General features: G+C 50.5%; 2 protein-coding genes, 1 long non-coding RNA gene and 1 other non-coding gene across 4 annotated transcripts; 1 reads left to right on the forward strand and 3 right to left on the reverse strand.

Annotated features, from left to right (window-relative positions):
- Positions 1-7,462: 7,462 nt before the first annotated feature.
- On the forward strand, positions 7,463-8,931 carry LOC120676062 (probable protein phosphatase 2C 68). The gene has a single exon (XM_039957285.1). The coding sequence runs from the start codon at positions 7,598-7,600 to the stop codon at positions 8,657-8,659; it is 1,062 nt and encodes a 353-aa protein (XP_039813219.1). The 5' UTR covers positions 7,463-7,597; the 3' UTR covers positions 8,660-8,931.
- A 914-nt stretch (positions 8,932-9,845) lies between these two features.
- On the reverse strand, positions 9,846-9,918 carry TRNAV-CAC. The gene has a single exon. It is a non-coding gene; the product is annotated as a tRNA-Val (tRNA).
- Positions 9,919-12,508: 2,590 nt separating this feature from the next.
- Positions 12,509-13,853, reverse strand: LOC120676073. The gene is made up of 2 exons (XR_005675641.1): positions 13,207-13,853; positions 12,509-12,945 (listed from the first exon to the last, which is right to left on the reverse strand). It is a non-coding gene; the product is annotated as an uncharacterized LOC120676073 (long non-coding RNA).
- Positions 13,854-16,705: 2,852 nt separating this feature from the next.
- LOC120676080 (receptor-like protein kinase HSL1) lies at positions 16,706-19,982 on the reverse strand. Its single transcript, XM_039957298.1, has 2 exons — positions 17,466-19,982; positions 16,706-17,250 (listed from the first exon to the last, which is right to left on the reverse strand). Exons 1-2 carry the CDS (start codon positions 19,972-19,974, stop codon positions 16,904-16,906), a joined length of 2,856 nt encoding a protein of 951 aa, XP_039813232.1. The 5' UTR covers positions 19,975-19,982; the 3' UTR covers positions 16,706-16,903.
- Between the last annotated feature and the right edge of the window lie 2,369 nt (positions 19,983-22,351).

Genomic DNA, 22,351 nt, shown 5'->3' on the forward strand with positions numbered 1-22,351 from the left:
CTCGTTAGGGAGATAGAACGAGCCGAGCAAGCTAATGAACTACGAGGTTTCGTCCAAACCTAGTGGTAGCAACTGTCAGAAACAGAGTCATTCGTCCACCTCTGATTAGTACTGGTTGATTTAAACTCGGTACTAATACCAGTTTAATACTGATTCTACATCACAGTGTCTCTTGGAGCTATTTAGTACCAGTTTTTAACATCACTCGATACTAAATGGCACCATTTAGTAACGGTTGGTGTTATGACCTAGTACTAAATGACTTTCGGGGCCCTAGTCATTTAGTACCAGTTTTTAAAACCATCTAGTACAAAATGGTGGCATTTAGTACCGAGTGGTGTTATGACCTGGTACTAAATGGTCTCTCCCGGTTACTTCAAAAGAATAGCATTTTCTATGTACTCACATGTGCTGTGTGCGTAGGGATGGTAGAGGAGACTACATGCGAGGCCATAGGTCACGAGTTTAAACCCTAGCACACACGCATTTATCCGGACATATTTGTTCTAGGTGGGAGTGTATTTTATATCAGGCGCTGCGACCGGTACTAAATGAACGTCTATTTAGTACCGGCTAGCTGGTAGCGGCCGCCACAACCAGCGGCGCCTGCCGCCCGGTACCGATGGGTATTTTTGTGGCAGTGGACACTGACGATGGTTGTTCTGTCAACAGATGCGGGAGCGGACTGAGCCAGTGCATGCTGGAGATAGTATGTGGCGCCATTGCTCGCACAAAGGGGTGGTAAAAGGCTTTGATTTTAGCTTGGATAATCTAAAAGTTAGGTTCTTATATTTTATTATTTTATATAATTTTGAGCTAAATATATATATAAAAGAACCAAGTGGGTTGTGAAGAGAGCAAGCCGAGCGTGGCTCGGTTGGTGCGGCTCCTAGTGTGGAGTACACCCACCCGAGAAATTTATTCCTCGTATATGCGAGTAGAAGAGATTCTATCGCACAGTGCTTCCTGCCTCTGTTCATCTTTCCGTCCTTGTTCATCTTCTTCCTCGAGTCAAGGGAGGGGGGAGCGGCCGCCAGCGAGCTAGGGAAGGGAGAGGGGTGGAGCGGCTGCAGGCGAGGGTGGAAGGTGGGGGTCGCCGGCGGCCGAGGTGGTGATTGAGGTGGTGGAGCTTAGGGTTCGGAGTTCTAGGGCCCCAATAGCCACCAGACCTAGAGGAGAGGGTTGGTGGGGCGGCGAGATTGGTTATCAGCGGCGCTGGAGGCGGCACCGGAAGGCGAGAGTGCTTCTCTGTGATAGCTCTGTGCAAAGTCGCGCGAGCTAAGAATAGACGTCCCCTACCCACCCGGGTGCTGGCATGCTGGGGCGCGGCCCCTCTATGGCGCATCCCAGTCCGCCACGGTGGCACCAGTGGACCCCTCTATTGATCTTGCCTAGTGAAAAAAATACTCCCTCCATTCTCAAATATATGAGGTTTATGAACTAAATAACTTGTCATAAATTCATAAACCTCATATATTTGAGAATGGAGGGAGTATATAAGAACCCGACTGAATGGAGTGCGTGCCCATATTCATATGGTCTCCTAATCCGGTCCGACAAGTAACTGTTGTTTGTTCTTGTTACGAGACGCGATTATATCAATTGCAACTCGTATAAACTTACGCGATTCCATTTTGGCTATCGCGCACTAGTTCTCTTTCCAGCAATCGATCCGACAGTCGCTAGATCCGGCGCGTGGGAGCGCGCTCTCCTTCTCTTTCCGCGTTCCGTTTTTTGTTTGGCCCAATTCGCCATCCTTTTCATTTTTTGCGGCCCAGTTTGTTGCTGGCGGCGTGGCCCGTCATCGATTCATTTTTTTCAGCCCACTTTGTTGCTAGCGTCATGGCTGCTGGCCCAAGTAGTCAACCAAGTTTTTAGGGATATTGGAAATTGAAAATATGTGGGGTCCATAAATATCAAGTGCTCAAAGACCACACACGGCGGTGGATTTTTGAAATATGTGCTTTCTTTTCCCTCTTAAATTACTAATCTATTTTTTCCCATAATCTTGTTAGTAACCTTCTCTTAACACCAATTTTTTTTTACATTTAAGTTATGTGACACAGAAGTTATCAATATATTTAATTTGTACATAGTTATGTGACATACTTTTGTGTTTTTTCATAAATAACTTTTGAAAAAAAGTATTGACATGTTACATACATAACTTTATATTTTACCACATATAACTTATTGACACCAGAAATTTTTTACATACAAGTTATGTGATACATAAGTTATCATTACATTTAATTATATTTAGCTTTTATTTTTTTTCTTAACACGACATAAGTTTTTGTTTTACATAGTTATGTGTCATACTTTGTGTTTTCATAAATTACTTTTCGCAAAAAAGTATTGACACGCTTTTTATATTTTTATCATATATAACTTTGTATTTTATCACACATAACTTATGTAAAAATGTATATTTTTCTTTGGTATTGACATACTTTGTGTTTTTTTCCCAGATTTGTCACGAAATGATGCAATCATTTTGAGTTCGAATAGCAACAAACGAGTGGTATACATTAATGAGAATGATAATATGTGTGAAAAATTATCACCTGTTTTGGTTTTTCTCTACGTACTTATATATGATACTATTTTACGTCAGCCAGCACGTTGTGTTATCGTTCTATATATTAAACTTATGCAAAAAGGACGTAATAACTTATCCACTAAAAAAATTTATGTATATAATTTTTACTTGAACATATTTAGATATATAACTTTATACTACATACGCAGAACAGTGAATGATTGATATAAAAATTTGTATACACAACTTTTTCTTATAACCCATATTAACTTTGGTAGTGCATCCAAGAAAAAATAGAAAATTATGTATATAACTTTTACTCGAACATATTTAGATATATAACTTATGCTACATACGCAGAACAGTGAATGATTGATATAAAAATTTGTATACACAACTTTTTCTTATAACCCATATTAACTTTGCCAGTATAGAAAATTATGTATATATCTTTTTGTTCGAACATATTTAGATATATAACTTATGCTACATACGCAGAACAGTGAACGATTTATATAAAAATTTGTCTACACAACTTTTCCTATAACTTATCTATGTAACTTTTGTCTAGTGCATCCTGGATAAATAGAAATTAATATTTTTACTAAAATTATTGTTTTTCTCATTTTTCTAAAAATAATTTTTTGGTTTGAATCTAACTTTTATTTCACTTCCCCCACCCGTACTACTCCCTCTTTCCCACGTTCTCGAAAAAAAATATGTGCCCTAAAAGAGAATTGTGCCCACGTCCCAATAAGGAAAGGACCTGCGCAGTGAAAAGAGAAGGAAAATCATCGTGGGCGGCATTTACTACAGAAGATCTAAAAAGAGAAAGGGAATTAATAGGTTGTCCAAAATGAAATATACTAGGTTGTCCGATCGTTTGCTAGTTGCTCTGCTGGGGCGCGCGCTCGAATTAGCTTTGCCCATAAACTTATTCGATCGACCTGGAAACGGTAATTCGATCGACCTTATTCCACGGTGAAGGAAAGACGTTGGCGGCGCGCAGACCGTCAGCCCAAAGCCGGCCGATGGCGTCGATCCAGCCGTCACCGCCCGTCGTCGGCCGCCACTTGTCCTCCTCCTCCCTCGGCTTGGCATCGATCCAGCCGCCGCCGTCGCCCACCCTCGGCCGCCACTTCTCGGCATCGGTCCGGCCGTCGCCGTCCACCCACCGTAGGCGCCCCTTCTCCCTCGACTTTCTCCCGGGCGGCGTCAGTACCTGGGAGATCGCCGACAGCCGTGGCGGCCTCCTCCTCCTCTACCGCGGCGTCCACCTCTACGGCCAGCTGGGCAGCAGCTCGGCTGCGGCGAGCCGCCGGAACGTTCCCAGGCTCGTCGTGTGCGATCCCCTGCGGCGGCGGTACACGCCGATCCCTTGCCCTCGGGACCTGGGCGGCCACCAGTACCTCGGCCTGTTCCTGCTCGACGGCGGCAGGACCGGTCAGCCTGCAGGCAGCGATGATCGCATCGGCATCTCCAGCTTCAGGGTCATGGCAGCGCTGCACCGGCCCCACGCGTGGGAGCCCGGCCACGGCGTGCCGGTGGCCTACGTGTTCTCCTCGGGACGACGCGGCGCCGGCGACTGGCACGTCGTGAAGAGGGCATGGCGTAGCGGCGGGATCGATATTCCCTGCGCGATCGAGCCCTTCTACTTCGCCGGCCGCGCGCATGGTTCCTTCTACTGGGGCATCAAGGGCTCCGGCGGCGCGGGGCTTGTTCTCGACGAGGCCACGGCGGGATTCTCGATGGCCATGCTGCCGGAGATGATGCTCGGGGCATCGTACGACCTCACCGTGCGACCTCCGGTCACTACCGACGACCTTCTCGCGCGAGCTGCCGTCGACGATCAAGACGATTCGTACACCTGTAACAATGCAGTTGCCGTGGCCCGTACTTGTGCTGAGTACCCTGGGTTGCTGCTATTACTGCTTAGCATGGACCGGCAGGATTAATACAATACTCCAAGTATGGCCTTTGTTTGGATCCAATTTAGGACGGTCTCAGTGAAAGTGTTATTGATACAGTTATCAATACTGAAAATTTGAGAACTGTGCTACGGTCTCAGTGAAAGTGTTATTGACACAGTTATCAATACTGAAAATTTGATAACTGTGCTAGTAGAGTGTTATGGTGATGTTAGCAAATTGAATTTCATGACATTCTTCTCTCCTCTCTCTCTTCTCCTCATACTATTAGTACATGTTAGCAAATTTAATGTCCATGACATTTCTATAACACTCCAACTGAAATTGGTTTTATTATACTACAATAACTTATAGTTAATCCGTCCCATTATTAATCGTTTTACCTTTTCTCGATGCTCAAAACTTAGGGTCTGTTTGGTTTGTGGCCACAGCTCGCCACACCACAACTGCGGCTGCCACCGAGGTTTGCAGGCATGCTTGGTAGATTAATAAGCTCTGGTGTGCTACAGTGAAATGAGTGTGACAAAGGAAAGAATCTCGCCACAGACTTGTGGCGCCCAAAAGGTCCGCCACAGACCTGTGGCTCATGGCTGACTGTGGCTTAGAACTAAAAACACGCTCTTAATACGCTACAAGGTTAAATTAATTATTTCAACATTTAATTGACTTCAAATGAAAAAATTCAAAACTACAAATTTGTAGATCTCGCCGAGAGGAATAGTTTTCATATAAAAACATTTTTATCCAAACTCATATGAAAAAAATATAATTTTTTAAAGTCAGACCGTCTGTACTGTCACGTCAGTGGGAGTGACGCTATAAGATTAACACATGAAATATGTGTTGGCAGAACCCTCTCGTGCGTGCACACCTCCCTACTTGAAGAAAATGTGAAAAAAAATCCATGTTAAAAATTTTTCTAAAAGCAACTAAACAAAGCCTCAAACACTTATTTAAGAACGGGACATGCAAAAAAAACGGTGGAGCACCAAATCCAAGCGGTGGTTCCCTTTCGGCTTGACCCCGAAATTTGCCACTGGGGCTTCGCGAAAAAGTTTAGATTTTAGCACTATAGCACATTTCATTATTATTTAACAATTAATATTTAATTATAGACTAATTAGATTTAAAAGATTCAACTCATACGAAACAGTTATACTGTATAATTAGTTATTTTTTCAACTGTATTTAATGTGTTCAAAAATTCGATGTGAGGAGTATTGTAGGAATTTTTTAAAGTAAATAGGACCTAGATAGTCGTGCAACATCTGTAGGATTTTTTTTAACTAAACAGGACCTGGTAGCCGTGCAGCATCAGCGCATCCATCACATTCATGTGCTGTTTGTTTTTTAGGATTTTTTTTAGCTTCTATCACATAAAAAAAATCTTACTATTTAGGAGTGTCGAATAAAATTTAATTATAAATATTTTATGATAGATGAGCGCTAATTCGTGAGACGAATCTAATAAGTCTAATTAATTCATGATTTGCTACAGTAATATTATAATAACCATCCGCTAATTACGAATTAATACACCTCATTAGATTTGTCTCGCAGTTTAACTCTAAAGTTGTGCAATTTAATTAGACTCCATTTAACATTTTTAAATATTATTTTTTATATGACATTGTATAAAATTTAGCCCCAAAATCAAACAACCACTCACGTCCACGTCACGCGGTGCCCATTTCCCATGCTGCGCCCCGACACCTGTCGCGCCAGCCACCCCGGCTGGGCCCCACGCCTCCGCCCATCGCCCCCCGCCCGCCCGCCGAGCCCCGGTCGGCACGGCACGACCCCGCGCGCGCGAGCGAGATCTCCACGGCCCCCCACCCACCCCGCCCACGCTTCACCTCGTGCGCGATTGCGACGGGCCCTGCCGGCGACTTCCCCATGCCATGCTACTCCGAACGTGTCGAGCGCCGGCGCATGCACGGAACCTCGACGGGACAGCACGTCCGTCCGGGGGGCGCGCGCGTTCCTCCGCGGGGTGGCCCCACATGCCCGCGCGCCAGGTTTCTGATGCCTGCGGTGGCGCGTACCCAAGGCCACAGGTGGTGCGTGCCCGAGGGCGGGCCAAAGCGGCCGGGCGAACGTGTCGTGTCTCCCGGGGCCGGGTCGCGACGGGCGCCGAGTCAAACGGGACACGAGTCCTCGCAGCAGCAGGAGCCGGGCGCGGCGGCCGGCGGCCAATCCCTGCCCGGCACGCACCCACCGTTGGCGTGGCCCCCCCGCCGCGGTGGCCGCCTTCCGAATCAAACCGGGCGGCGTTTTGCCGGGTGGGGGTGTTCGACCAAAAGACGACGGCGACCCCACCCGCTGGCCGCCGCTGTCGCCGCACCGGCGCCCGGATCGCCAGCCCGGATCCGGTGCGCCGGTCGTCGCGTCCAGCATCGCCCGCGTGGCCCAATTGCCGCTCGCCACCGGCGCCGGGGGCGGTTGCGCTGGGTTCGGTCCGGTTCGGTCTGCGGGTGCGCGATTAGATTAGATACTGCTAGGCTATTAGAATAGTGTAACAAGGATTAGGGCTCTGTTTAGAAGCGAATGTTTTTAGGTGTAAAGGATTATAGTACTTTTATTTGTATTTGGTAATTATTATATCGTCATGAATTAATTAGACTCAAAAGATTCATCTCGCAAATTATAAACAAATTGTATAATTAGTTATTTTGTTTAGCTACATTTAATACTTCGTGTATGCATTGAAATATTTAATGTGACTAGAAATTTTATAAAATTTGGAAGTTTGAAGGCAACTAAAGAAAGCCTCGACGTGGTGCGCGACGAAAATAATCTGGGGGCGTGCCGTGCGTGCTGAGGACCGGCCGGCCGGCGTCACGTGTCGCGGCCCGGCTGAACAGCGGCGGCGACGTGTCGGGCGCGGCGAGCCACGATGCCGGGGGGTGGTGGACGGCCGGATGCGGTGGGCCTCAGACCCCGCGCGCCCCGCCACGCGCCCCGTTCCCTCTCCTAGGAGGGGGACTTTAAAAAGGGCGACGCGCGCCGGGGGTCCCTCCTCTCAACTCTCCTCAGCGTTGCTGTGTTCTTCCGGGAGGCTTTTGCTGCTGGTGGGGGTAGCCGTGGAAGCTCAGAGGTGGTGTGGGGTGGTGGTGCTTGCTGGTTGATGTCGATGGCGCAGGTGTGCTGTGACTCAGCGGCAGTCGCGGCGGCGGCGGTGGTTGGGCCGGAGGCGGAGGCCAGGGCGAGGGCGCGCGCCGAGAGGCGGCGCCGGGCGGGGGAGGCCGGGAGGTGGAAGCATGCGCCGGCGGCGGCCGGGACGGCCGAGGCGGCCACGAGGAAGCGACGCGTGGAGGCCGGGGAGCTGCTCGTGGCGCGGAAGCACGGGGCGGCCTCGGTGGCCGGGCTCAGGAGGGAGATGGAGGACGCCGTGTCCGTGCGCGAGGCCTTCGCCGCCGGTGGCGCCGGGAGGTGCGACTTCTACGGGGTGTTCGACGGCCACGGCTGCTCGCACGTCGCCGAGGCGTGCCGGGACCGGATGCACGAGCTGCTCGCCGAGGAGCTGGCCGACGAGGACGGCCCGGCGGCGCGGCGGGAGCCCGCGGCCTGGACCGCCGCGATGGAGCGGTGCTTCGCGCGGATGGACGCCGAGGTCGCCTCCGCCGGCGGGCGCGCCGCCGCCAGCTGCCGGTGCGACGCGCACAAGTGCGACCACGTGGGCTCCACCGCCGTGGTTGCCGTGGTGGAGGAGCGCCGGGTGGTGGTGGCCCACTGCGGCGACTCCCGCGCGGTGCTCTGCCGCGGGGGCGACGGCGCGGCGCCGGTCGCGCTGTCCTCGGACCACAAGCCCGACCGGCCCGACGAGCAGGAGCGGATCGAGGCCGCGGGCGGTCGGGTCATCTTCTGGGAGGGCGTGCGCGTGCTGGGCGTCCTGGCCATGTCCCGCGCCATTGGGGACGGGTACCTCAAGCCGTACGTGTGCTCGGTGCCCGAGGTGACGGTGGCCGACCTCGCCGACGGCGACGAGTGCCTGATCCTGGCGAGTGACGGGCTGTGGGACGTGGTCAGCAACGAGGCCGCCTGCGAGGTGGCGCGCGCCTGCCTCCGGAGGGGCAGGGAGAAGTGGTGCGCCGAGGCCGCCGCGCTGCTCACCAAGCTGGCGCTCGCGAGGCGCAGCGCCGACAACGTCTCCGTCGTGGTCGTCGATCTCCGGCGGAAGAACCACTAGCTGTCCTTCACCTCTCAAATCAGATGGTGGTAGCACTAGTTCAGTGGGATGGATTATGCACAAAAGGATCTGGCTGGGATGGTAGTAGTAGCGGCTAGCTAGCTAGCAAGTAGTAATTCTACTGATTGTTTTTTCTTCTTCCTTTTCTGTTGGGAATGATTTTTTGGGCTGTATTTCTCCCTGAATCAAAAAGTTCAGAGGAGCGCATGCATAGATGAATGAATTATTATGGTGTAACCGGAGCTCGATCCGGATACCATGTGGAATGAAAATGAACTTCTCAAAATCATCGGAGAAAGGCGAGATGGTCTGTCAAGAATTCAATGTTATCGCATCTGAAACCAAGGGGGGCAATCATCTGAATAAACAACAAAGAGGGGGACTACATCATGAACGAAATGAACACTTGAATCATCCCCGGATCTCCGAATGATGGGAGACGGATTGGGCAACCATTATTTTTACTTTTGAAATAAAATTGTGCGACCATTATTATTACTTTTGAAATAAAATTGGGCAACCATTATTTGCGCATCTGATTGATGGGAGACGGATTGTGCATCCGATTGAAAATTGTGCAACCAATATTACAAAAACAAGAGATCTTTCTTTCCATCTTCTCCAAAAAAAAACAAGATTGTTTCATTACTCCCGCACTGCTCATGCGTCAACGTTTGCGAGCGCGAACGGCGGCCGTGAGAAACTTCCGCCCGGAATCCCGCAGGAGCGCGGGGGATATTTGCGAGGATCCACGCGGGAGTGCCGCCGCCGGTTGCGTGAGCGCCGGCCGCGACGCGACTCCGCCACGACGGCGACGACGAGCTGTAGCCACCCGGTACGGTGGCGCGCGTGCCCCGGCCAGGCCGGATTCCCAGCTGCAGATCTCCCGCTTGCGCTCCGCGGCGGCGAGGCGATGCGTCGCCATCTCTCGGCGGAGGTGCCGGCCGGAGATGCCGCCCGCCGGGCGACACGCTGCGAGGTGGCTGTGATCGGCCGCGGGGAATCTGATTTTGCACGAGCTCGGCTATTCCCCCGCACCAGCACGAAAAGGGTTGTACAGTACATCCCGGGTAAACAAAGCAGATATTAATTATGTGAAACTTAAATCACGTGAAAGGCAGATGAAATGCCCAGGCATTTTTGTTTTCGTTCATGAAAAAGTGCAAAACCAAAAAAAAACTGCGGATGTCTGAGCCAGGTTCGAACTGGGGACCTTTAGTGTGTGAGACTAACGTGATAACCAACTACACCACCCAGACAGTTTGTTCGCACAGCGTCTTCTAGATATATATATACATATACATATATATACACACATATATATCATTCATGACAACGGTGTTGATTTCCAGTGCCTTCACTGTAGTTTCACTTGCCTTAGCACAAGGAAAAACCCTATATACATTCGTGTGAGAACCTCATATTCTTTTCTGGGAAGTATCTGCTCGTTCACTCTTTTTTTTTTGCCAGTTGCGCCTACACTTTTTTTTAGACCAGGGAATTCATTCATTGATCAAGAGCAAAGTTACAATCAGACTCAAGGTAAAGCGGTACGCATGACGGGGCCTGGTGCCACTCGCCCATCACACATACACTAGAAACCTGCTTGGCTAACACATGTGCTGCCAGATTACACCCTCTATTAGTATAACACAAAGAGAAGCTAACTAGAGAGTTACAAAGCTCTTGAATTTCCCTGAGAATCGTTGTGACGGTCAAGGGCGCTGCTGGGGCCACCACCCCCAGAAAAAACCAGTCACACTAGTCTCTTCCATCCCAGGTTTTATGTTTTGAGCCTAAATTAGGCCCAACAAATCGGCCTACATGTGTAATCCAGTCAAATTTGTTTTTGAACAAAATGTTTTTATTCCGGAATAATTTTTTAATTGTTCCAGCAATACAAAAAATTAGTTCGGTAAAAAGAAATTGTTCCGAAATAAAAAATTATTATTGAGTCTTGTGTGATGGTTTGACTGTCGCTCGAGCGACTCCTAATATTTGCGACGATCGCTGTTTGGTTGCAAATATATGGTAGATGCTGTAGTTTGGACCTTGTTAATGCATATGGACGGGCCAGAAGCCCAGAAGCCTTTGTTTTATTTCAAGTGACTAGAGGGCCGTTTGGGTTGATGTCAGTCAACCTCACGAAAATTGACCCGGCCCAGTATGCCTGCAAAATACACACAGATAAGTTGGATCCACGTCCACGGCCCGGTAATGCTCACCGAACCAAACAAACGACAGCTCTGGCCGGCGACGCAAGGCCCCAAAACTGTCGCCCAGCATCGCCATGCCTGCCAACACGGCACGGCACCTCGTCCATGGAGTCCCTGCTGCTGCTACACCTGGGGACAGGCTAAGATTGTTCACACTCATGTTTCCCTGTATCTATCCTTTAAGAGAATATATATATCCTCGTTATCGAGATTCTCTCCTCTATATCATATTTTTCTGCACTCATTCATCCTCTATATTTTTCCCTATATCAACTACCATGGTGGGACCCATATATCATAGATTTTTTTACTCTTCCTTCCCCTTCTCTCTCTCCTCCCTCCCATTCTCCCTCGCGCCCTCCATCTCTCCCCTCTCTGTTTCTCTCTCGCCGTCCAGTGCCCATCTCCCTCCTCTCGTCCCCCTACCTCCCCCTCCCTCGGCGGATCCATGGCCGCGCCGGCCGGATCCGCACCGGCTGCTGCCTCCTCGCCGCCGGGTTGGCGCGCGCCCGCCGGCGCCCACCCCTGCTCCCCGTGGCCGTGGCGGCGCAGGAGCGGAGCCCCGCGTGGCCCCATGGCCATGGCGGCCGGATCCGCGCCTGGGACCGGCGGCCAGGGCGGAGGATACGGGGGCGCGTGCCCGCCTCGGCGGCCACGGCAGCCACAGCGGCTACGGCGCGCTGCGGGCCACCGAGCCGCTCGGCCCCGCTGCGGATCCGCGCCTGGGACCGGCGGCTACGGCAGCCACGGCGGCGCCGGTAGGAGCACGGGCGCGGCGAGGGCGGAGCGCGGGCGCGGCGAGGGCGGAGCGCGGGCGCGGCGAGGGCGGAGCGCGGCGCGGCCTCGAGCTCCGCCGCGCCCGGGTGGAGGAGCAAGCACGAGCTTGCTGCGAGCGGAGGCCGCGCCCTTCCCTCGCCGGATCTGCGACGACGACGACCGCCCCTCCTCCCTCCCTCTCCCATGGCTGCGGCACTGGAGAAGGCCTCTGCGGGGCCACAGCGGTGGCAGCCATGGCGGGGCTCCGGCCAGGCGGCTCTCGTCGCGGCGGTGGTACGGACCGCGGCCCCTGCTCCCTGGACGTGCGGCGGCGAGCAGGCGGCCCCTATTCCCTGGCCCTGCTCGCGCGCGGCCATGGCGGGCCGCGTCGACCTCCGCCTCTCCCTCCCTCTCTCTGCTCCGGTGGTGTGGGAGCCCAGACGCCAAGTGGAGTGGGGCCCGCCGATAGGGAACCTCCTCTATTTCCCTACCACTGGAGGATGCTGGATGATTGGGGAGCTTTTAGAGGACATCGTTGCAGGGAGATTTTTCCCTATGGACGTCCTCTAGGACCCTTTAAGGGATCCAGTGCGAACAGCCTAAGGCTGGCTTCACAGTTCCCTTGCTAAGTGGAATGTTGAAACGAGAAGTAAAGAGAAGCAGTACTCCTGGCCCTGGACCATCATTCATTAGGACGGAGCCGCCGGCTGCCGTCGTTCTGAATCTCAATGCACGTTTAGTACATGCGTGCTACATCAGCACGAGATCATCTTGTACGTCACCCTGCTAGTGGGCTGAAGCCCAACGTGAACCCACACCGATCCGTGCTGTTATTATATAAAAAATAAATCCACCCCAATCCAATCGGTTGATTACATAAACCAATCCACCCCACTATGATATTAAATTATTCTGTACACTGTACCAATCCACCCCCACAACTATGGTTTTAACCCATTGTAAAACTATGGTTTGGTATGCGGGGGTGGTCATGGAGGACCCGCAACAAGCTAACATGGTTGCTCGGCCCAGATCAATGACTCAGCACGGATGCATGTAACCAGAAAAATGAACTCAGCAACACGCTAGAACCAGCTAGATAATCTGAGAAACTTTTTTTGGTCGCTAGCCAGATAATCTGAGAGATCCATAATCAATTAGAAACACATAACACAACAAATTCAAGCCCAAAAGGAATAGTGTTCTTCGAGGTGGCAAGGTGCAAGTTCTGAAGCTCGAAGTGCAGTACAAAATGCTCCCTTGCTTATTCTGAGCCCGTAAACTTTGCAACAAGTGCTCCCTTGCTTCCAGGATCTGTGTGAATAAGAAGGTTTTAAGGTATAGTCAAGTGAAATTATAGTAATGAGAATAGTGCAGAAATCCATAGCTAATAAAAAATAAATTGGGCCACAACAGAAACATGCTGCAGATGATCTAGGATATTACAGTAAGATCATACAAAGATGTTAAGAACCAGTTTTAAAATTCAAATAGAGTAAGATATACTCTATCTTTTTGCAGGATGGAGAATCAATAGTCAACATATCAGATTAAGGTTTGGAGTAGAGGACTAACCCTTCGGTTTGAAATACCAAATGCAGATGATGAACCAACCACTGAGTAGAGGTCCCACTTGTGCGGCTCCGACGGCACGACGTTGAGTATCGAGGGCAGCGATGGCCGCAGCAGCAGAAAGGGGCTTCCCAGCGGTGACCGAGGCGGCGGTGCGGGCGTCCCGGTGCTGCCGTGGCCGGTGTTCGCCGGTGGGCGCGGAGCAGATCTACAACGAGGCGCTGGTGGTGGGGCTTGTAGACACGGGTGTCGGTATGGACGCCGAGAGGGGGTACGTGTGGGGAGGCGAGGCCCTGGGCGGGGTGGTGGTGGGAACGGAGGCCGCGGCGGAGCGAGTACGCGGCGCGCTGGCGGACGAGGCGCGGCGCCGGCGCAACGGCGGCTGCGGCCGCGGCCGCGGCCCGTGGGTGACGAACGAACTGACGAGACTCAGACACTGAGTTGCTATCGATGTGGGTTGTAACTTGTTTGCATCCACGGGTTGTAACTCATTTGGAACCTGTAAAATTAACCAAACCAGCCCAATCCATTAGCTCCATAGTCCCAAACCAGCCCAATCCAATATGCACGTGGAAACCATTGCTACCGATCCAAAGATGTCCAATATACAATCCAAACTCTTTAAACCATTCCAGCCCAATCCATTAGCAGAGTGACTTGTACGTGCTGCCTCAGCTAGATTCTGAGATTTGCAGCATGAAGATAATAAATTAAATAAAGGCATGCATTATGGCTGGCATGCCTTTGTTGGATGTTCACAATTTTTTGGAGGGGCCACGCCAAAAGAGCAAAACACATTGGCATGCCTTTGTATGTACTGTAATATACACGAGGAAAAAAAACATGGCACGGTGTAGCGTGAGTGCCATGGCAACAGATGTGATGGTAAGATATTAGTAACAACAATCACACAGGCTGAAGAATACAAGAAGCATCAGGCATGTATCACGGGCAAACTACAACTCGCGATAGTAACATTCAGCTAGTAATGCGTAAGAGTTGACGACGTTTTTGTCCAAATTTTTGGGCTTCCTCTAAATTTGAAATTCGAGAATTATGGCACCATATTTTGTTTGCCAACATTATTGCTTTAGTTTTTCTACTACAATCATGTTTTGTGTTTCTCTGCTAAGTTGACAAGTTTAAATTGTCATTGACAAGTTTAAATTGTCATTGTCGCATGGGACGAGGATAAACAAACAAAAGCAATCATGATGACTACCTTGACAATTTTTTCAGACAAATGCATGACTGTGTGTGTTCACACATCTGGAGTGGGCCATGTCAAAAGGCTACCAAAAGGAAATGGCACTAGTCCCTTTTTGAGTTCTCATACCAAGTAGCAAGTGCTCCAACTACTGCTTTTCTTCTTACATCTTACTTGCATTTACCCCTATATCTCACACCATACGTTACCTTTCTTTTGTCGTTGCTTTTCTATTGTTTGCTCTGTGTTGGTTTTGGCCATCACAGTTGGCAACCACAGGATTCGGCCGGCACTTGCGTCTCATTGGCTGCTTAAGGACCGAGGAGTCCAAGATTGCAGCTCCTAGAACCCTAGTGAAGTAGAGGTACCTTTCTTCAAGAAGAGATTCATGGAGCCCACAAGCATGCTATTCTCCAGTTTCAATCATGGAGGGGTTCCATGAGTGTCATCTCAATGGGCTCCATGCAGATCATGCACTTACATTCTAATGTTCATTGCAGAATGCAGTTCTAATGCACTTACTCCTACCTGAAATTTACACTGATTATTAACATCAGCTGTATGAAACAGGCATGGTTGAATTGATTGAGTTTTTCATACACCTCATTTAGCAGTTCAGCACATTTTGATCCATCAGTGTACTCTTCCAATTGTATGCATCATGAAAATGGGTGGATATTATCATTGAAGTGTGAGCTTGCATTCGATTGTGTCCTCCTTTAGATTATATACTTGTGCATGGTACATAGTGTTACTGAAAAGGTGATGTAACAACACAAAGCAAGAAAAATATAAAAAAGGCGTCGAAATGTGCAACCCCTCACACACCAAAAAAAAAAAAGAACACACACTAAGAAGGTAGCATAGAAGAAGCTAAAAGCTAAAGTGCACGCAATCATCCGGCCAATTCATGCAATGAGAAGCCGCAAAGGTCAATTCATTTGTCTAGGGCATTAGCCTCTAGGCACACCGGTCCTAGTGTCCTACCAAATATTGATGAACAGTTAGGCTATGCTCCTCATATCTTTAAAACTACTCTGCATATTAAGTTGTATGCATCAATCAATTCAACATAGTAAAAAGCTTAAGCCGATGAGAAGAGGTCGATAATTTATACTTCAACACTCCCCCCTCATGATCCCCCTCACACTCAGGCTTCCTCAGGCCTCAAATGTGAAAATTAGCAGTCGGTTGATTCAGACTCAAGACCCTATGGTCCTAATAACGTATTGAGTTGCATGCACTAATCAATTCAACCCAAAATAATAAACTAATAGGGAAAAGTAAGCAATTCACTTATACTTAAATCCCTACAAAACACTACAGACCTGTATTTGAAGCAAGTTTTTTAATACCAGTATTTCAATCAAGTTCCTTACCACAGATAAAAATGTGATGTTCCTGCGACTCTGTTGTCGCATGATAAATGAGTCACGTGTTTCTAGACATAAAAGAATAGGAGTTGGATTTTGTAAATTCATATACATATTGGTAACATGGTGGAAAAATAAATTGCAATGCATAACTGAATCTCCTGTTTCTTACTCTGCCTGTCTCTGTCTGCCAATCAGACGTGCAGATTCTAGTTGTGGTTCCACAGTATAACAGTATCAGTGGCACGGCCCATTGATTTTCGAGCTGCAAAAGCAGGTGGAAAATCCACAACATCTGGATCCACATAGGGTATGGCAAAAGAGTAGGTATGGTGCAGCTTCTGTTCCTCCTGTTTCTACTGCAGCCGCCGTGAAACCTGACTGCGATTCAGTGCAGTGTCTACTTGGCTGCTTGCCAGGACAAAGGGGGCAAACAAAAGGAGCAGACAAAAGAAGCAATGGGACCAACAGGGCTACTCAACTCCGATCACTGTCACAGGTGTTCTTTAAAATAATGCTGCATGTTTTAAGAAAAAAAAACGCTTGTCATCGAACTCAATCATTGGTCAGTACCTGAATTACTGTAGCATATTTAGATGGGAGTTAAATGGTGAAATATGCCTACATTTTCCCTAAGTTCCACGGGGAATTGAACTACTTTGTTCAAAAGTCCAGTGAAATTGTTGCGCGCCAAACACGCCAACTATTGGTTTGTATAAAGGTAATCGTGCTTTCTATAGTCAGGTTGAGATCCATGGAAGTTTTAGTTCATTAAACACTGTAGCATTTCCACAATATGTTCCAAAGTATCTTACCAGCATCGAGTGGAAAGGTTTGGAAAACTAAGCACAAAAAGATTGAAGTAGACCACCACGATAGCACTACCTAGCCATGAACAACAAATTTTTGCCACAGGACAGACTGATACCAACCAGCACTTTTCATTCAGAGTAAAAGGCTAGTACAGTTACAAGCTTTGGCAATGTTTCAGAACTATTTAGCAGCTATCAGGAATGCACTTCTCAGGATCAGATATAATGACAATTGGTTTGTAGTACCTTATCCGAGAAGAGCAAACACATCTTTTATTCACTATTTTTTAAGATGGGTTTACCTCAGGTCAGACAGCCAGAGGTGCCACCTTCTGCTTCGGCTTGTTCTCTTCCTTGACCCCCAGCAGCATCGTCACCACAGCCCTCATTGGTGGCCGGCTGACTGGAAGGTTTGAGACACACATCAGGGCGATCTTCAGAACCTGGCACATCTCATCCTTGAACTGCTCAGCGAGAGTCTTCTCGAGCACAGACTCCAGCCCGTTCTGCTCAATAGTGTCAGACACCCACGTCACAAGGTCCACCTCGCCAATCTCCGGTGCCATCGGCTTCATACCAGTGACAAGCTCCAACATCACCACACCAAAGCTATATATGTCACTCTTTTCAGTTACATGGAGAGTGTAAGCATATTCTGTAACACACAACAGATAACTCAGGTTAAGAACTAATATGCAATACGGAGTATATATCAGCTCTAAGCTGTAGCTTCAGTTAACCAGAACATGTTTCAAAAACTATGTAAGCAAGTGATGAAAAAGATACTCTGGAGAAGTACAAAAAAAAATGGTGAAGCACAGCAGCTACTTATGTAACAAGCAGAACTACTATTAGGCATCAGCAACTCACCAGGTGCGATGTACCCACAAGATCCTGCGATTATCGACATGGTGGCTGGGCCATCCCCAATAGTCTTTGCAACACCAAAATCAGCAACCTTGGCACCATACTCTGCATCAAGCAGGATGTTGTTTGACTTCACGTCCCGATGGATGATTGGGGGCTTACAGTCATGGTGCAAATAGGAGAGTCCTTCAGCAGCGTTGACAGCAATCTTATACCTCATCGGCCAATCCAAGATGATGCGCTTTGCACCGTGAAGCATATCCCCCAAGCTACCATTTGGCATGTACTCATAGACAAGCAACCTGCAGACTGTGTTTGTAATACTGCAGGCAAGCTTTACAATGTTCTTGTGCCTCACTTTGCTTAGTGTGGCAACCTCAGCCTCAAATGTGTCTATCCTTTTGCTTGCCACACCGATAGGCCAGAGTTTCTTGACAGCCATGGCCTCACCCTGAGGCCCGACAACAGCCTTGTACACCTTGCCTGCACCACCCTGGCCAATCACATTACTCTCGTCGAGACTATTGACAACCTCCCTCTCACTGAAATCCACCCTGTGGTAGGATGTGAGCACCCAGCTGGACTTTCCGTCATCCAATTCAGCTGCAGTTATCTTGTACAACCTGCACTTGTAACAGAACCAAAAAACACCGAGGAGTAAGATGACCCCAGCAGCTGTGAAGATGTACACAACCAGCTTGATAATGGTATGACGTTTGGCATCAGAATTGCTGTTGCTCTGACAGAACCCATGGCACAGGCCAGGGTTGCCCAAGAAGCTTTCTTGATACTGTATTCCATTGAAGAGAACCGGTAAAGCCCCTGAGAGCTTGTTATAGGATATGTTGAAATGAGTCAGCCTGAGATCCTGCAACTGCGCAGGCACCTGACCTGAAAGCTCATTGTTTGACAAATCAAGGGTATTCATCTCAATAATCTCCCCAAGCTCCGGAGGGACGTTCCCACTGAGGTGGTTATCTGAAAGGTACAGCTGTGACAATTTCTTCAACCTACCAAAATCCTTTGGGATCTCTCCAGAAAAGGAATTGTGGCTCAGATCAAGATTGTCAAGTAAGGAAAGGTTGGCGAGCGATGGTGGCAGAGGCCCAGAGAAGCAATTGTTTGAAGCCTTGAACTCTTGCAGATTGGCTAATGTCCCCAGCTTGGCAGGCAGAGCACCAGTGAACCGGTTGTCCTGTAGGAGCAGCTTGGATAGGTTCTGGGCACCGGCAATGGCAGGGTCAACCGTCCCCGACAGTGCATTGCCACGAAGCTCCAGCAGGTAGACACCCGGCAATCCCCAGAATTCCGGCGGCACCGAACCAGACAGCCTGTTGTTGGACAGCCGCACTCTGGTCAGTGTCCGGCATTGCCCCAATTCCACCGGAATGGCACCTTCAAACCCATTGTCCAGTAGCATGAGCTGATTTAGCTCCCCGGAAGCACAAAGCGTCGCCGGAATTGGACCTGACAGCCGGTTGTCCGACACGTCCAGGAATTGGAGGGGGCAATTCTTTCCAAACTCCGGCGGCAACGACCCGGTGAGCTGGTTGCCGAAAATCCGGAGGTCGGACAGACATGGCGCCGCCCCCAGCGTCTCCGGCACGCGACCAGACAGATTGTTCTGGTACATGTGCACGCTCTCCAGCTTCGGCGCCGCGAACATGTCCTCCGGTATCTCCCCAGTGAGCCCGTTCATGGAGATGTCCAGTGAACGGAGTCTCTTGAGGGCTCCAAACCCCACCGGAATGCTCCCGGAGAGCTGGTTCGCGAAGAGCTCGATCTGCTCCAGAGAACTCAAATTCCCAATGCTTCCTGGTATCTCGCCGTGGATGCTGTTCCTTGAGATGTCCAGATTGACGAGATTCTTTAGCTTTCCAATGGAAGAAGGGATGATACCGTTGAGGGAGCAGTTGGCGACGAACAGCACGCGAAGGTCGGCGAGGTCGCCGAGCTTCTCTGGCAATGGCGACGGCGAGAACAGGTTGTAGGCGAGGCTGAACTCCTGGAGGGCGGTGAGGTTGGCCAGGAACGCCGGGAACTCGCCGGAGAGAAGGTTCTGGACCAGGTTCAGCACGAGGAGCGACCGAAACCCGGCGCCCCACTCCAGCGGGACCTCGCCGGAGAAGTTGTTCCCGGCGAGGTTGAGGTGCGCGAGCGCCGGGAGCGCGGCGAGGCAGGCCGGCAGCGGGCCCACGAGCTCGTTTGCGGAGAGGTCGAGGTGCTCGAGTGACCGCAAGGAGCAGAGCGCGGCCGGGAATCCGCCGCCGAGGGAGAGTTTGGAGAGGTCGAGCCCGGCGACGGCCGCGGTGGAGTTGGTGGCGCAGGAGACGCCCGCCCAGCGGCACGGTGAGCCGCGGCCGGAGCCGCCGCTCCAGCCGGCCAGCGCGCCGGAGGGGTCGCGGAGCGCGGACCTCGCGGCGAGGAGGTATCTGGCGTCGGAGGAGGCGGCGGCAATGGCCTGGAGCAGGAGCAGCAGGAACGCGAGGAGGCGCTGGCGGATGGCAGCCATGGCGCGCGCGGCGGTGGACTGGTGGGGAGAGTGGGGAGTGTGGGGGTGGGGGAGGTTTTAAGGAGGGAGTTGCCTTGCGGTCGCAGAGGATTGGAAGGCTCCCTGGTTTTGTCTCTTTGGGAGAAGTGCACATTGAAACTGAGAGAGGTTTTTTTCTTGCTAGGGGACCCAAAGGGTGTGCACCCAAATGGTTACCAGGCACAAACCACATCACCACCCGCGTCAGTTGAGATAACTCGGCTGAGTTGGCTCGCGGGGAGTGGCTCGACGCATTGCCGATGGAAAATGGTCTGGTGTGCCGAGTGAATAGCGAGAGATACGTTTCTCAAGTTGATGAGCGCGGCACAGTTGTCACCACGTAGTTAATGGAGTCCCACGCAAGTTGGGTCAATGTTAACCTTTTGTTGACATCAGAAATGTAGCCGGCTGATTTATGAGGTACCGACAAACGGCATTAGTGATATGCCTGTATTGGTAGCAGGATGACGGCGCGATTCAAGTAACCGATGGTTTGGTTGTTCAGAGTCAAAAAAGGCATGTCCCTCCTATTTTTTTAGTAGCATAAAAGTATGAAAAATCTAACTGATCTTAATATTTTTTTGTTTGAATAAGCTGATGCATTGTGCCATTACCTCAATAAAGAGAAAATATATAACTAGATAAAGTTTCTTAGGATTTGAGTGGAAGTATTAGCTAGAATATTTCAAGGGGCATATCATCATTTTTTTTCAACTGTATAATTTGTACGCAGAACACCGCAATGAGCTACTAGTGTAAACCCTTCCTAACTTTTGCCGAGGAACCAACGTCCTCCTCCGGTGGGGTGTGCGGCCCCGGTGTGGCCGTAGCAGATCGCGGTGGGAGGCCTGTTGGCTCCCCGCAAGAGATGAGCCGGTTGTGAGAAATGCGGGAAGCATGGCGTAGCGAAGCCCGCGGGCGCCTCCGATCCTCTCCGGCGCCGTACGCTACGCGCCCCGGCCGTGGACGGGCGCTCCGTTCCGCGTCACGGGTTCTCCTGCACCGGGTCCAGGAGCGTGGCAGGGTCGCGGTGCCTGGCTGCCCAGCCTAGACGCCTAGGCCTCTGCCTCTCTCTCTCACCTCCAGCAGTTGGTGGCAGCCGCAGCGAGGGAGCGGGGGCGAATCGCAGGCTCGCGCGGGCGGCGCACGAGAACCGAAGCGCGCGGGCGGCCTCGCGCCAGCCAGGCCCAGGCCAGGACGCGAGGTCTCGAGGCATGCATGGTCCCGAGGAGCGCTTGGCCACGGCGGCCAGGCCAGCGGAGAGAAAACTTTGATGGCCTTGGCTCTGGCCCTCTGGTGTCTTCCATTCAATTCCCGGCTGCAAGTGCAAAGTGCCTGCTTTTGCCCCGCCCCGAACAAAAGCCGTTCCTCCGTTGGCCGTTCGCCCCGGCTCATTCTGCTTTTGCTCTCGGCCGGTGACTCACGCCGGTGGGTGAACAGAACAGCCCGTCGTCACCTGCAACGGAGGCGTTTCGGCGCTTTTGCTGCCTGCGAGCGCTGGGGCCGTGCCCGGGGCGGGGGTCGCACAGCGTGAGGGGTGCGTGGTGCGCGCCGGGGCGTGGCGAGGCGGTGCGCGATGGCCCGCTTTTGGCGCCGCGCGGTAAAGAGAGAGCATTCGACGCCGGGGCTGGGTTGGAAAGGTGGGAACGGCCACACCTCCCCGGCTAGAATTTGGACGGCGCGGCGAGGGAACCACGCGGCCCAGCGTGGTTTGTGAAAGGTACCGCGAAAGAGTAGTGTCGAAAGAGGTTAGCCGCGCTCGCTATGGCTATTTACACGATAAGGGATGGCCACCTAAGCTAGTTACAACAAAGGACACGCCTTCGGTGAGATTGTGGGTTTGGTAGGGCTAGGGCGACGACAGGTCAACAATGTGCACCGTCGCACTGGTGAAAGCGTTCACAAGAACTACCTGATGGTCTACAATTTGTTTAAAATGATGTTGCTTTAGATATTTTATCGTGGAATAGTCATATTTATTGGCCACGTGATGCAAAAAGTAAGGAAGGTAACATTTGAAATCATGCTCAAGAAATCATGCCAAGCCACAAAGTTGTATAGCCTAATACTCATGATTTCTCAACCAGGAAGAGAAACGTTTTGTAGCCCTGTTTTTCATGGATTAGTGGAAAAATTATACAACTATCATAAATTATTAATCTACCACAACTTTAGTTTGAGGGCCCATATGCTTATTGCGCTCAATGTAAACAATACATTTTTTCTAAAATTGGAACATATTTAAATTAGACATAGAAATCAAAACTTTTTAAAGAGTAAATTTCACTAGCAGTTCTTAAACTTGTCCCAAGTTCTCATCCCAGTCCCGGTACTCTTAAAATGCACATAATAGTTCTTA

The sequence above is a fragment of the Panicum virgatum genome, chromosome 2K (assembly GCF_016808335.1).
Source record: "Panicum virgatum strain AP13 chromosome 2K, P.virgatum_v5, whole genome shotgun sequence".
Lineage (NCBI taxonomy): Eukaryota > Viridiplantae > Streptophyta > Magnoliopsida > Poales > Poaceae > Panicum > Panicum virgatum.